Below are 13,300 nucleotides of genomic sequence, written 5' to 3'. Positions count from 1 at the left end.
TAATTTATTGATAATGGGCAGAGTGGATCGTTTTCGGCGTTTTTCGGTTTCCTGAAATTCCTGATCAGCTTGCGAAGTCGATACATCTGTCAGTCTATTTTACAGTCTCTTTTATTTTTTTATGACATCAAGGAACGTATCAAACGAAATAAAAAAGGTGCACAACTGCATTGCATGTTCCAAGGACCACAAGCTTTACAAATGTCCTAATTTCATATTGATGTTGCCGGCAAAAAGACTTCAGTTGATAATGAACAAAAAACTTTGCAAGATAAGTCTGAATTCTCATGAAAAACCATGTCGATACAAGCTCAAATGCACTGTTTGCAATCAAGGCCACAATGCGCTGATTCACGTCAATGAGGAGAGTAGCTCTAATTAAATTTTACATTCTGTCAAATCAAGTGAACACAATATACTCTTGCCTACTGCCAAGGTTCTGGTCACAGATGTTCACAGCAACAAGTAAGTACATTGTGCGCGCTTTACTTGATTCGGGAAGTCAAACTTCCTTTTGTGCAAAGCGCTTAGCTTCAAAGCTAGGTGTTTCCACGTTTGATTTTTCTAAAAACATTGTTACATTAGGAGACAATGTAAAAAAGGTTGACAAAGGGGTTACAATTACATTCAAATACAGAAAACTTCAATGTCAATGTTACATGTTCCATTATGGACAAGATTACAATTAACTTGCCACAAAACAATTTTGATATTTCAAATTTCACAATTCCAAGCTTTGTCAAACTTGCTGATAAAAGTTACAATGTTCCAGGGGAGACTTCACTTCTTTTGGCTGCCGATATCTTCTTTAGAGTTTTGAAGGATGGAATGGTAGAAGGTGTTCCCAACGAGCTAAATTTAATTAATACTCATCTTGGATACATCGTTTCCGGTAATGTGCTACCTTCAATTAACTTTTCCACTTCAATGCATTTAGAGGAAAGTATTTCTGATCAAGATTTTTATGTTAGGAAATTGTGGGAGACTGAAAGCGTGGCAGAAGTTTTTGTTGAATGTTGACCGGAACATGATTATAGCGAAACGATTTTTAAAGAATCAGTAAAATTACACAATAATAGATTTGAAGTTCGCATGACACGAAAATGTGACTTAAATGATTACGTATATGTGATATGATAATAATTATTATCATTTTTAATTTCCTTACAACTTGGAAAAACGTTTCGATAAAGATCCTGAGTACCACTCATTATATGTAGATTTCAATGAACATTTGACATTAGGACACGCTAAAATAATTGACATGGACAATTGTTTACCGGAAAACAGACCCATTTATTTCCTTCCTCATCACGGCGTGCTTCGTCCCGAAAGATTAACGACAAAGCTACGAGTTGTATTTGATGGGAGCGCAAGGTCAGGTAAATATCCATCTATAAACAATATTCTTTGCAATGGACCAGTCGTTCAGAAATCACTATTCGATATTTTGTTGCGTTTTAAAACTAATAAATGTTTTCATGTGCGACACATGATATCAGACACATGTACAAGCAAATTTTAATTCACCCTGATATCTGGCGAGAAAATAAAAATAAACCTGTACAATGTTTACAGTTACAAACAATTACATACGGCCTGACAAGTTCCGCCTTTTTAAGCGCGCAGGTGATCGCGTCCTGCGCGGTTCTACTGGTACCTCGCCGCGGCAACCGCGAGCAACGGTCACCACTACAGGCATAAAAAGCGCCGTGAAATGTGCTACTAATTTTACATACTTAACTATTACATTCTACAGATGCCGTGGTCACGTGTCAGGCGTGGGTGAAAACCGCTCCGTGAGTCTTAGTGTAACGAAAAATGAGTTTCAACGCCATCTAACGTGTAATAGTTAGCTATTATATACTAGTAGCATTTTTACCAAAACGCCACCTGATGGCGACTGGCTGTACGATGAAAAAAATACTGAAATATTGTAATATAACTCTTACCTACTCAAGTGACTGTAAGTTTAATTTTGTTAAATTTTAAAATTGTATTGTGTCGTTTCCACGTTTTAAGCCTTACCCAATCAAAATCTTTAAGCTATGGTAGTAGACAATAGAGCGTAGTTTGAATTTCACACAAGCTAAAAAGTGGCGAGATGGGTACCCAATCTTACATACATATCTCCCCTTTTCTTCTATACTCTGAAAACATACGCACTATACATCAACACGCCATCGAACCAATAATTACAAACGCGTCATCTGTTTGGGCCAGTTCACTTCGTTTCCCATGTGTCATAAATAAACTTCTATCTGTACAAAGACTTTTTGCTGTTAAGATTGTTCATGGATTTAAAACTATAAACGCGGCTCTGGCAAAACTAATTCCCTTACCAGCAAAGATCTGACACGTGCCAGACATAGAGACCGCGTGATATTTGAGGTACACTTCCTTTCTCCCTGAACACCTCACTATAGAAAAAACCAGCTGCACCGTTATCCCTTTTAGACCCCGCGCTCCGGAGTATTATACCATACACTGAGATTAATAACCAATCAGAACTTTTAGAAATCACCTTATCACATACACACACCAATTCATGGAACGCTTACACGGATGGAAGCCGGCACGATGATAAATTCGGATCAGCGTTTGTCATCTTCAAACCCAATCGGAACTTCTAGCTATCAGAGAATGCCTCTTATATAGTTATCAATTACAACCTCACATAGACAAACTTCTCATTTTTTGTGATAGCAAATCTGGTCTTATAGAAATATCAAATCCCAATAGCTACAATCATATTGTTGTTCAAACCCACAATCTCATACACACACACAAAACCCACACTGAAACACTCTTCTTGTGGACTAAGGCCCACTGCGGAATCTTAGGTAACGAAATGGCTGACCAAGCGGTCAAAGCAGCAGCAAACTTGCACAAAACACCAGGCTATTCGACTTAAATTTTTCCCACATACGATGATCTCAACGAATACATCCAACACCTACCTAATTTCTCTATATTCACTCAATACTTAAGCAATCATGGATATCAAAAGGAGTATCTTCACCGTTTTGGCATAACTGCCGACAACCACTGTCCATGTGACCCTAGGGCACAAATAAAACAAACATTAGCGCACCTCCTTTATGACCATTTTATGACTGTCCAAGATTTGCTTCTAGCAAACACAATCACATAATAACCTGTCAAAACCTCCGAGTAAACTCAAAAGACATTCGTGGTTTTCTCACTAAAGAATCATCATCAGAAAGTTTTCACACCTTCTTACTCACAACATTTCAAATCTTAAGGGCTTGAATGGTACATACATACATAATTAATATAACTGAATTGCCTCACTATTATAATTTTATGTTAAATATATAAATATAATATATGTATATTGATTCTTGTTATGTCGCATTATTATTATTATTAATATTTTTTTTTGTTTATTTTTGTTGTTATTACCATTATTATTTAATTAAATTCATAACCTAACGTATATTAGCCGGTATCCTATCATAATCACAAACAGCTACTCCGAACCACATAATGCACGCCACCAAACAGTAAATCACCATCACTAATCGCTCACACCTAAGCCTTGAGCTAACATTTCACAAATACCACAATGTTGGACACAAAGTGTAAACCCATAGCGCGGAGAATTAACGAAATACGCAAAAGACTGGGCACAATTCCCAGTGGATTCGGGCATGCTGCCAGGACCGGTCTGGCAGTATAACATGAGTATTTCCTCCCACCACGAAAAAAATAAAAACCCTTAAAATACGAGAAGGACACTATAACCTGTGCGCGCGCAGGAACCTTATAAGTTCAGTTCTGACCCCAGATTAGCCAGTGTACAGGATTAGATAGTCATCAGTCAAAAGTTGAAGTTACTGAACGAAAACGATAGAGCCATTAAAAAGGTTTTTTTTTAATTAAATGGCACTAGAATACTTTGTGCCAACGTCAAATTAAATTAAAAAAGGTTAGAAAAGAACGCGAACGGGAGGATAAACAAAAAGGAAAGGAAACGTGATCAGGAGAGCAAAGTTTAGAAGGAATTAATCTTTAATAGAAATATTACTATAACTGCCTCTGTGGCCGAACGGTTACCATGCTGGACTGCCACGTAGAGGTCCTGGGTTCGATTCCCAGGCCGGGAAAAATATGTGTATGGCCTACATTTAATTCTTTCGTGAGTTTGGGTGTAATTTATGATTATCTATGTGTGTGTCCATGGCACCTGCGACACAGGGTTTTCCCTAATGCGGGGCTATGAATGTGTTGAGTTATTATGTTGAGTTAATATTATGATTTGAAATATATACTTAAGGAAATGAAATTATTTTTCCGGATTTAAATCAGTCAACCGTGACCAACGAAACGAAACGTTTGAAAAAACAAATACACGCGACTCAAATCCGGAAAAATAGTTTCATTTCCAACGTGTAACAATCGCGAAAACCTAAGAACTCGATATTATATACCATTACACGAAATAAATACAATCGCTGTTGTGAGATCATTTTAAATCTCATTTTTCTATATGTGACTTTTAGCTATACAAGTTCATTTTATAATTCACGCATAATAAGATATTTCTAAGCGTGGTACTGAACTTCATAACATATTTCTAAACGTGGACCATAATATGAGCAGGGTGGAAAGATAATATGAGTCTTGGGAGTTACATTAATCCGAATTTTTGAAATTTTTCGAAAAATTATTCACAGTCATAGATTTAGTATATAGTTACCCCCACAGTAATTAATTGTAGCTCACAACCCGCTCCAGAGCTCGACTAATTATTGAACGAAAGCCGTCTGACATTTGGCGTCATGAATTTACCTGTCATTGTCAAGTCAATGTCAAGTATTGTCAAGTCGATGATTGCTATTTGTAGTTGTGCTGGAGTTTTCCACTTGAAAATTAATTGAAGTGACTAGTGAGAGTTCGTTAGTTATAGTCTATTCGAGGAGGTGAACGTGTGGTGCGGTTATGGGGAGTCACCATAGCCACGAACAGAAGGATGGCGAAGGAGGGAGCGGGTTTAACACGCCGCGAGGTGGTTCGCGACGCGGCGCAACGCCGAGGGGCTCCGCGGGCGACACCGAGAAACCTGAAAAGCCGCAACCTACTTCCATGGTACCCGTTGAGAAGCTTGGAAAGGTAGGAATTTGTAAGAGGGCGGCTTGGGTTCCGTAAACGGGCGGACAAGGTCGCGTGGTAAGGCCACGGACGTCATCAAAGCAAACAGCGCGGCTTCCTGCCATCGAGTGTTTGTTTTGACGCCGCGAGGTCCCACCACCACACTGCTTGACTGGCTCTCTATAGAATTAGACACTATGATCTAAATCTTAGTGGTCAATACAGTTGGCTAAATAATTTGCTTGTATCTTGGTACTTTATAAAAGCACAATATTAAGTTTATACTTGTGAGTGAGCTTGAAAAATTACATCCTTTTTTTCAGTAATTATAGAATGAAATGTTATGAAATTTTAGTAATAATTTATTATATTGTTCTAATAAAAGTAGATTGAGCTCTTAAGTTGGTGGATAGAGTGCTATATTTTAGTTCTCTTCTAAAATACATCAATTAGTGGACACTACACAGAAAATATAATGATTTAAATAGTGTTTATAGACCATTTTATTAAATTGTGACCAAGTGCCCAAGTGCAAGTGTCAATTAGCACATATTTACACACCACCCATTGTTTGCTATATTTTTGACACTCATCGTTGGTAGGGACCTTGGTGCCCAGACATTGTTAATCAAGCTTTGTTACTGGTACATGAGGCTTATTAATTCTTTCATATCATGGTCAATGTTTTGTCTTTTCTTTATTAATGTCTTTTATGCTGGACAGTATTCAGAGTGTTTGTGGAAGCCAGTGTTCAATTAAAAAAGATCTAACAAATCTGAGTTTAGACTATTGTTGGGTGATTTGACAATCACAATATCTTTTCAGGAAAAAAAAGTACAACAAAGTAAAATGTGTTATTTCTTAGAAATAAAATTTTCTCATAGCGTTAATACTTAAAACTATAACTTCCAGTTACTAAGAATATGTTTTTATATATTTTTACCTAGAACTGTTATAATTAATGGTACTAATTAGATACCTACCTGGATGTTTACCAAACTACAACTAATCTTCCCTTGTCAATAATGAATGACATTAATCACAGTAAACCCATATCTCACTTATCATGTCACTTGATAACAGTGATTCCTCACTGATATTGGTCATCACTCAGTGCTATGACTGTAGTAAATTGTGAAGTACACTTGTTGAGATTTTAATCTTTATTGAGAAAAAGATATTAAAAATAATACACATAGTAATTAAAACAGAAGATTACTTCTTGTCTACAGTAAAATAACAAATCTACATCATGTTTTAAAAAGTTTTTTAACAAAGTGAAAAAACAACAAATTTAAATAAAAAGTTGAAAAAAATTACAAAAAAATGAATCAGTGTCTGCCCCAACTGAAGGATCTACACCTGACTATATTTGGCATTCAGAAAAAGAGAACCACACCAAAGATAACTGCTGCACCCACCTGCAAGGTCTGTTCACACACTATTTACAGTCCCAAAATCATTAGGTCATCATAATAAATATTTAATTAAATAAACTTAATTTTTTTCTGAATTTTTTTTTACAAATTTAAGTTATTAACATTTTCTGTGTAGCACATGCATTGAGATCGTACAACAAAGAATTCAAATACTGATAAGTTAAGTATTTCATGTATGTATATATGTGGTAGTCTAGAAAGTGGCATGGTCTCCAAAGAGGCCAATTCGTAATATGTAATATGTTATGCTTGGAGCTATTTCATTTTTTGCAAATAGAGGCTATTGTGATTAAATTAATCCCACAATTGTAATCACTTTCGTATTTTATATCCTACATTTTGAAGTTCAGGCCACTATCAAACAGTCCACATTCAACATTGCTTACCCATTTAACATCACACTACGCACACTGTTGGCAAAAGTCAACTGATTTTGTGCTGTTAACATTTTACACGTTGATCTCGTGAGGCCTCCAATAAATTGAATATGTTGTTTGCAGTACAATTTGATGTGATTATCTCAACTTGTGGATTATGTTATCAGTGACATATGATTGATTACCTGCTTCTATTTCATTGTTGTTACTTATACGTAACTAAACCATATAATGACATTTTAATTGAAATTTCATAAAGCATGTACATTGCAATTGAAATAACAAAGCGTCAATACACAAGTATGTCATAGGAATGGAATGTGTTATCCTTTCAACACTAGGAAATGAAACAGATAATTGAATAGACAGAAGGAAGGCCTTAAAATATCTAATATAATGTGTTGCGTACAGGCACAATGTAAAAGATGATCCTATTTTATCCCTATTGAGGAAATAGAAAAAACTCAATGTAAAAATTCTTCTAAAAGCAACATATACTTATAATTGATTTACCGTATTTACACACACGCACGAGATGCGTGGCGAGTCTGGAGGCGATTTTATAAACAGCACCTAAGCTCATCCACTCATCTTAAGCGCAGGTCACACCGCGAGGGAAGCTAAGGGTCGTATTCTAGAACTCTACTCAATGCTCAAGTCAGGATTGCAATTGAAACATAAGCACTGGACATACGACCCTAATGGCAGGGACTTGAGTATGATTTCGAGTGCTTTAAACCATACTCAAATCCTGACTTGAGCATTGAGTAGAGTTCTGGAATACGACCCTAAGTTAGGTTAGCTTTAGCTCACGTAGCCGCGTCATGTTTTCATACATCTGTTCACACCGCGAACTAAGCTAACCGAGCTACGCATAGTTGGTTGCATGCAGCTTTGTGAACTAAGAAGCTAACTTAGCATAATTCCGCTTGCAACGTGGCCTGCGCTTTACGATTTGCCCCGCTATTTATGTTCGCCGCTGGTGCTTGTCGCACAGAGGGTAAGTTGTTCGGGTGCCGTTCAAGGTAGCCGCCACACTTATTATAGCGAGGAATCGTAGAGCCGATCGGAGCTAAGAAGACGTTGCGCGTTTTACTTCTTTTTTGCTTTTCTGACCAGCTCTGGCCGATTCCTTTTTAATAAGTGTGGGGAATACGAGCGATGAGCTGACGAGGCGAACCTAATGTGCTCACATTCGCCTGTTCGCCATTCGCTCCCAATAAAGTGATGCTCAATGTCGCCAGAAGCTGTTGGAGCCCGTCGCGAACGCCAGCGCGTAAATCGAATTTGCACGTCACGCGACTGTCTCTTTGTATTCTGTAATGAATTCATCAAAAATATGTTTTGTGTGCAGCTACTGGCGCAGCGATCACAGAAGGAGGATGGCGTCAGCGGCGTCACCGAGAAGTCGTTCACGGTGAGGCCTGCCACCACGCGCTTTGTTTAATACCTAACACTCACGTGACCGACACGGATACAGACTATTTTCTCAAATCTTTATGCTAAGTTTTGATAACTTGGCTTACACGAGTTAAAGTGTACATACAGAGCAGAAATACGTTCCTTGGCATGTTTGATAATTAATGCACCATCTCTTTAAATTTGTCAAATTCTACAAACTATGTTTGTCTATGCACGTTCTACTATTGCGAGATTATCACTTGTGCCATGGTACAAAAAAATATACAACTAAGAGTCGTATTCCAGAACTCTACTCAATGCTCAAGTCAGGATTTGAGCAGACTTGAGTATGATTTGAAGCATTGGAAATACGACCCTAATGGCAAGGACTTGAGTATGATTTCTAGTGCTTTGAATCATACTCAAAAATGAGCATTGAGTAGAGTTCTAGAATACGACCCTATGACTTCAAAGAAATGAATATTCATTATGTTTATAAGTGTTCATCCCCACTGATCACAGACAAGTTTAGTATTCTAAATGGTTTTGCTCGCGAACCCAAAAGAAAATATTTGACAGAAAAGAGAAGCCGGTATGCTCTTATGCCGGGACAGCTATAGTTGCGGTCGTCAGGTTCATAACTAACTTTAATTATAATAATAATGTAATAACGCACCCACTCAATATATCCCCGCACTAGGGAAACCCTGGGTCGCGGGTGTCATGGACAACCCACATATAAATAAAGTAAGAGAAATAAATGTAGGCAATACACATATTTTTCCCGGCCTGGGAATCGAACCCAGGACTTCTGCGTGGCAACCTTTCGGCCACGGAGGCAGTTAATTAAATTCAATAAATAAAATTGATTAGCAAGCATACTTTCCTATGTTAAATTATGGGTACCAAAATTTATTGCATGACTGTCTTTAGTCAAGACTCGGGTGACGCGCAAGCAGCTAGTGAATTGTCTTTGTCAAGTCATGAGAATTACTCATTTCTATTTTCGATTCGAAAGTTGTTTTGTGGCAACCGTTAAGATTCGACGCCGGGAAGTGGCGTGCGTTAGCCACCAGCCAAGGCCAGATTTGCATCAAGTGTTTAAATAGGAATGTCGCCAAAAGGTACACAATCCGAATTGGATATTGCGCTAAATTTACACTTGTTTGTTTGAGTAATATGTTGAATACTGGGTAGTTTAAGAATAGACTTTAATCAGGAAATTGATAAATTTTGCAGCCGATTCTTGGAGTGCAGAGGTCTTTGTAAAATTGCAGAAATACTTGTTCCCGATGTACCCGGAGCTGGCGCGTCAGTTCTACCGCTGGGTACACCGCGCGGGCAAATGCCGCAACCAACACATCCCACTGTCCGTGTTCCGCACGCACTGCGAGAAGATCCTCGGCATGATCGACGACAACGCCATCATCGAGACTTACGTCAAGTGAGAACGTTCCTCGTTGCGGACGATTTACGAACTAGTACAAATCTTCCGAAGTTCCTTGCCACTTTCGGGGACAATGAATACCAGAAAACCATTTAAGAAAAGCTTGTAAATCGAATAGAAACCGAGGCAAAGGGGGTCGGCGCGTGGTCACAAACAGAGAGCGCCACTCGTTTGATTTACGGCTGTGTTGACGCTGTTGGCAGAATGTTCGCGACGGAGGCGGACGAGAACACGATGGAGCCCTCGGGTCTGCGCAGCCTGCTCTACACCAGCTACAAGCTCTCCATGGACCACTACCCTGAGGGGCCGCAGACCTGCCTCATGGTAAGCGTCGCTGTCTAGTTATTTGTGTACATACTTTCTTCGAGCGGGGTGGACGGGAACCACGGATTGTACGGAAACGTGCGACGTTTGTACGCTTTTGGCACTAATGAAATATTGCGTTGTCGGTCTCCCTTCGGGAGCGGGCTCGTGCCGCGGGCCAGAGAGTCAGGCTCGTAGCGGGGTGGCGTTGCAGATCAACAGGACGCTGTCGTCGGTGGTGAACGGCTGCTTCAACAACAAGGACGCGCACAGCGTGGGCTTCGTGGTGCGCTGGCTGAACGAGCACTGCCACCGCCTCGTGTTCCCCGTGCACAGGTGCGCCGGAGGCCGGAGGGGCCGGTGGGGCGGGGGCGGGGGCGGGTGACGGACTCCGGACGTCTCGCTGCGCAGGTACTGCGTGCACATGCTGGCCACGCGGCACCGCGACCTGGAGGCGGCCGTGGAGTCGCCGTGCAGCGGCGCGGGGCTGGAGCTGGCCACGCCCGTGCTGGAGCGCAGCCCCTGGCCGGCGGCGCCGCACGCCAAGGACGCGCTGCTGCCGCTGTCCGTGGCCTGGCTGCTGGCGGGCGCCGCGCCGCCGCTGTACTCGCGGCCGCTGCAGGCGCTGGGCGGCGGCGCGCTGGCCTCGGCCGCCTGGCTGGCGCGCCTGGTGTGCGCCGTGCCCGTGCACTGGGTGCCGCTGTACGCCTCCGGCGACCACGGGCTGGGCGCCAACCGCTTCCTGCACCACACGCTGGCCTACCGCGGCCCCACGCTGGTGCTGATCGCGGCGCAGGAGGCGCTGGTGGTGGTGGCCAGCCCGCAGGAGTGGCGCGAGTCGCACCAGTACTGGGGCGGGCCCGACGCCGCGCTCGTGCAGCTGCTGCCGACGTTCGCCGTGCTGGAGCGCGGGCCCAAGCTGCTGTACCTGAACACGTCCATCCGCGGCTACCCGCTGGGGCTGCGCGTGGGCGCGGACCCGCGCAAGCCGGCGCTCAGCGTGGCCGCCGGCTTCGACGCGCTGACGCTCCGCGGCGTGCCCTTCGCCGTCAGCAGCATCGAGGTGGGCCCTCCCCGCCCCCGCCCCGCCCGCGGCCCGTGCCCCCCGCTGACCCGTGTGCCCGCAGGTGTGGGGCTGCGGCGACCAGGCGTCGCGCGAGACGCAGCTGGAGATCAAGAAGTGGCAAGTGCGCGAAGCCGAGCGCCAGAGCAAGGTACCGTCCGTTCCCTTCGCCCACTCCCGCCGTCACTGCCCTCGTTGTGCGCGATGGAGGCGCGACGGTGTTTTGAAAAAGACGTTTTCGGTTTTAACGACTGTTCGAAAATATTACGTCAAGTAAAGCTCAGTCAGTAAAACTTAAACTTAATTAAAACCAAAACCGAATTTTATAACGGGATGTAAAAAATAGTTAGAACAGTCGTTAAAGCCTAAAACATACTCCACTAAAAAATCTGCAAAATGCCGCTTACGCCATTTCTATGAAACACCAACGATATATTTTTTTCCCCCATCACACTTTTCCGTAAATAGTATGATTTCATGGTGCCTAACTCTAAACCCTCGCAACTACGGCCGGTAAGGAGATTTTTTTTATTTGTAACAAGGTACATAGGTCAGAGGGTCTACTCTCGATCTCCGTCCGACATCCGTCCGAAACAATTACTGCCAAATAAGCAATACTTGACCAAATGAAAAGACGCGTGATGCGAATGAAGCTTCATTTTGTTTTTTTTTTTTTTTATTGTGATTCGGCAAAATGACTGCCCCGCGCCTGATGGAAAGTGCGAATACAGTCCAGAGATGAGAGTAACGGATGGAAAACACAAATATCTTCACTCCGTCACTATCATTTTGCCGGTCTGGCCAACTAGTGAAAAAGTGGCATACTTGACACTTGTTAATGCAAATTAAAATTTTGTCGAATATTACTTATTGGACAGTAATCGTTTCGGACGGAGATCGAGAGTAGACCCCCAGATTCCAGTTCAAGCAAGGAGGTTGCTTAAGTTCAAAATTAGAACATTTGCTTAAAATGTTATCTAAACAGAAATTTTATTGCAATTCAGCCACATACTATCTAAGTACTTATTGTTCAGAACTTCTAATTGATGTTAATTATTCTGTGTATAAAAATTTTGCTAATTATTTTTTACAATCCATCATGGCTGTATGCGTCTTTGCTTTTTACAACATTTTAATTGAGTTGTATCAACTATGGAAAAATAATTAGCTGACCAACTGTTGTTAAAAAAAATGAAAAGAGATTTCCCTTCGCCTGCGACTCTGAAAGAGTTTAAGACTCGAGTTTTATACGGTTATAGTTTTATCGTAAAAATCGGTGTGCGCGCGCGCAGGTGAAGCTATCGGCCGCGGACTGGATCGACCACCCCGACCGCTACCTGCTGGAGCTGGCCGGGCGCACGCAGTACAACACATCGGCCAGCTAGCCCGACGCGGACGCGGGCGCCGCCGGCCCGCGGCGCTAGTGGGGCGCTTTGGGCGCTTTAGGGCGCTTTACGGCGTTCGCCGGCAGTCGACTGCTCGACGCTGCTTGCGGGACAGCCGCGCCGCGCAGGAGCAGCTCCCGTTTTCCAATACGAATTCGCCGACATCGAAGATGGGGACGTACGCTCGAGTGCGACGAGCAGTGGACGCCTGAATAGTTGTACTTCAACAAAACGAATACTTAAGTGCTACTTAACCTTTATCACCTATTTTATCTAGTTTAATAAACTATTTTATTTAACTTTATTCCTATCGTGCGAACGGAAATCTCAATTGACGGACCGTATTTGCCTAAACTTCAAGCCAGCTATAGGATGGATTGTAGCTCCCTTTCAAATTCTGGAAATGTTTCTTTTCTTCCGAGTCTGAAATGACGTTTATTGCAACCATGATATAAAAATAGTTGTTACATGAAATTGTAGAATCACGTGGGCCCTGCCAGGGCACAGCAAAATGTACTTAAATCTAGTTAGCCTTATATAAATATTATTTACTCTTAAAAATCTATTTCCAATATCTATGTGAAACTAGCAGCAACTTTTAGGACATGAAACTATTTTTTGGATAAAAAGCCTATATTTGTTTCTCGAACGAGCCAACAACGTTTGGGTCACAGGACCTTCGCAGGTCCCGCGGTCACGGCTGGCTTCGATTTAAATCTGGAAAAATAGTTTCATTTCCTACGTGTAACAATCGTGAAAACCTAAGAACT

At 41.9% G+C, this 13,300-nt stretch overlaps 1 protein-coding gene across 2 annotated transcripts; it reads left to right on the top strand.

The window, feature by feature from the left end:
- The first annotated feature begins 4,878 nt into the window (after positions 1-4,878).
- LOC113225358 lies at positions 4,879-12,678 on the top strand. 2 transcript variants are annotated; one of them, XM_026457641.1, is made up of 8 exons: positions 4,879-5,136; positions 8,286-8,348; positions 9,610-9,776; positions 9,983-10,103; positions 10,297-10,418; positions 10,494-11,145; positions 11,210-11,296; positions 12,438-12,678. In XM_026457641.1, exons 1-8 carry the CDS (start codon positions 4,966-4,968, stop codon positions 12,528-12,530), a joined length of 1,476 nt encoding a protein of 491 aa, XP_026313426.1. In that variant the 5' UTR covers positions 4,879-4,965; the 3' UTR covers positions 12,531-12,678. The 2 variants fall into 2 exon arrangements, with proteins under 2 accessions (XP_026313426.1, XP_026313427.1); XM_026457642.1 differs by lacking the exon at positions 4,879-5,136 and adding an exon at positions 6,377-6,543.
- Positions 12,679-13,300: the final 622 nt, after the last annotated feature.

This window comes from Hyposmocoma kahamanoa, unplaced genomic scaffold (assembly GCF_003589595.1).
Source record: "Hyposmocoma kahamanoa isolate Upper Pololo Valley unplaced genomic scaffold, ASM358959v1 160, whole genome shotgun sequence".
NCBI classification, from domain to species: domain Eukaryota; kingdom Metazoa; phylum Arthropoda; class Insecta; order Lepidoptera; family Cosmopterigidae; genus Hyposmocoma; species Hyposmocoma kahamanoa.
The sequence above is the reverse complement of the archived record's forward strand: the minus strand, read 5'-3'. Positions and strand labels throughout refer to the sequence as shown.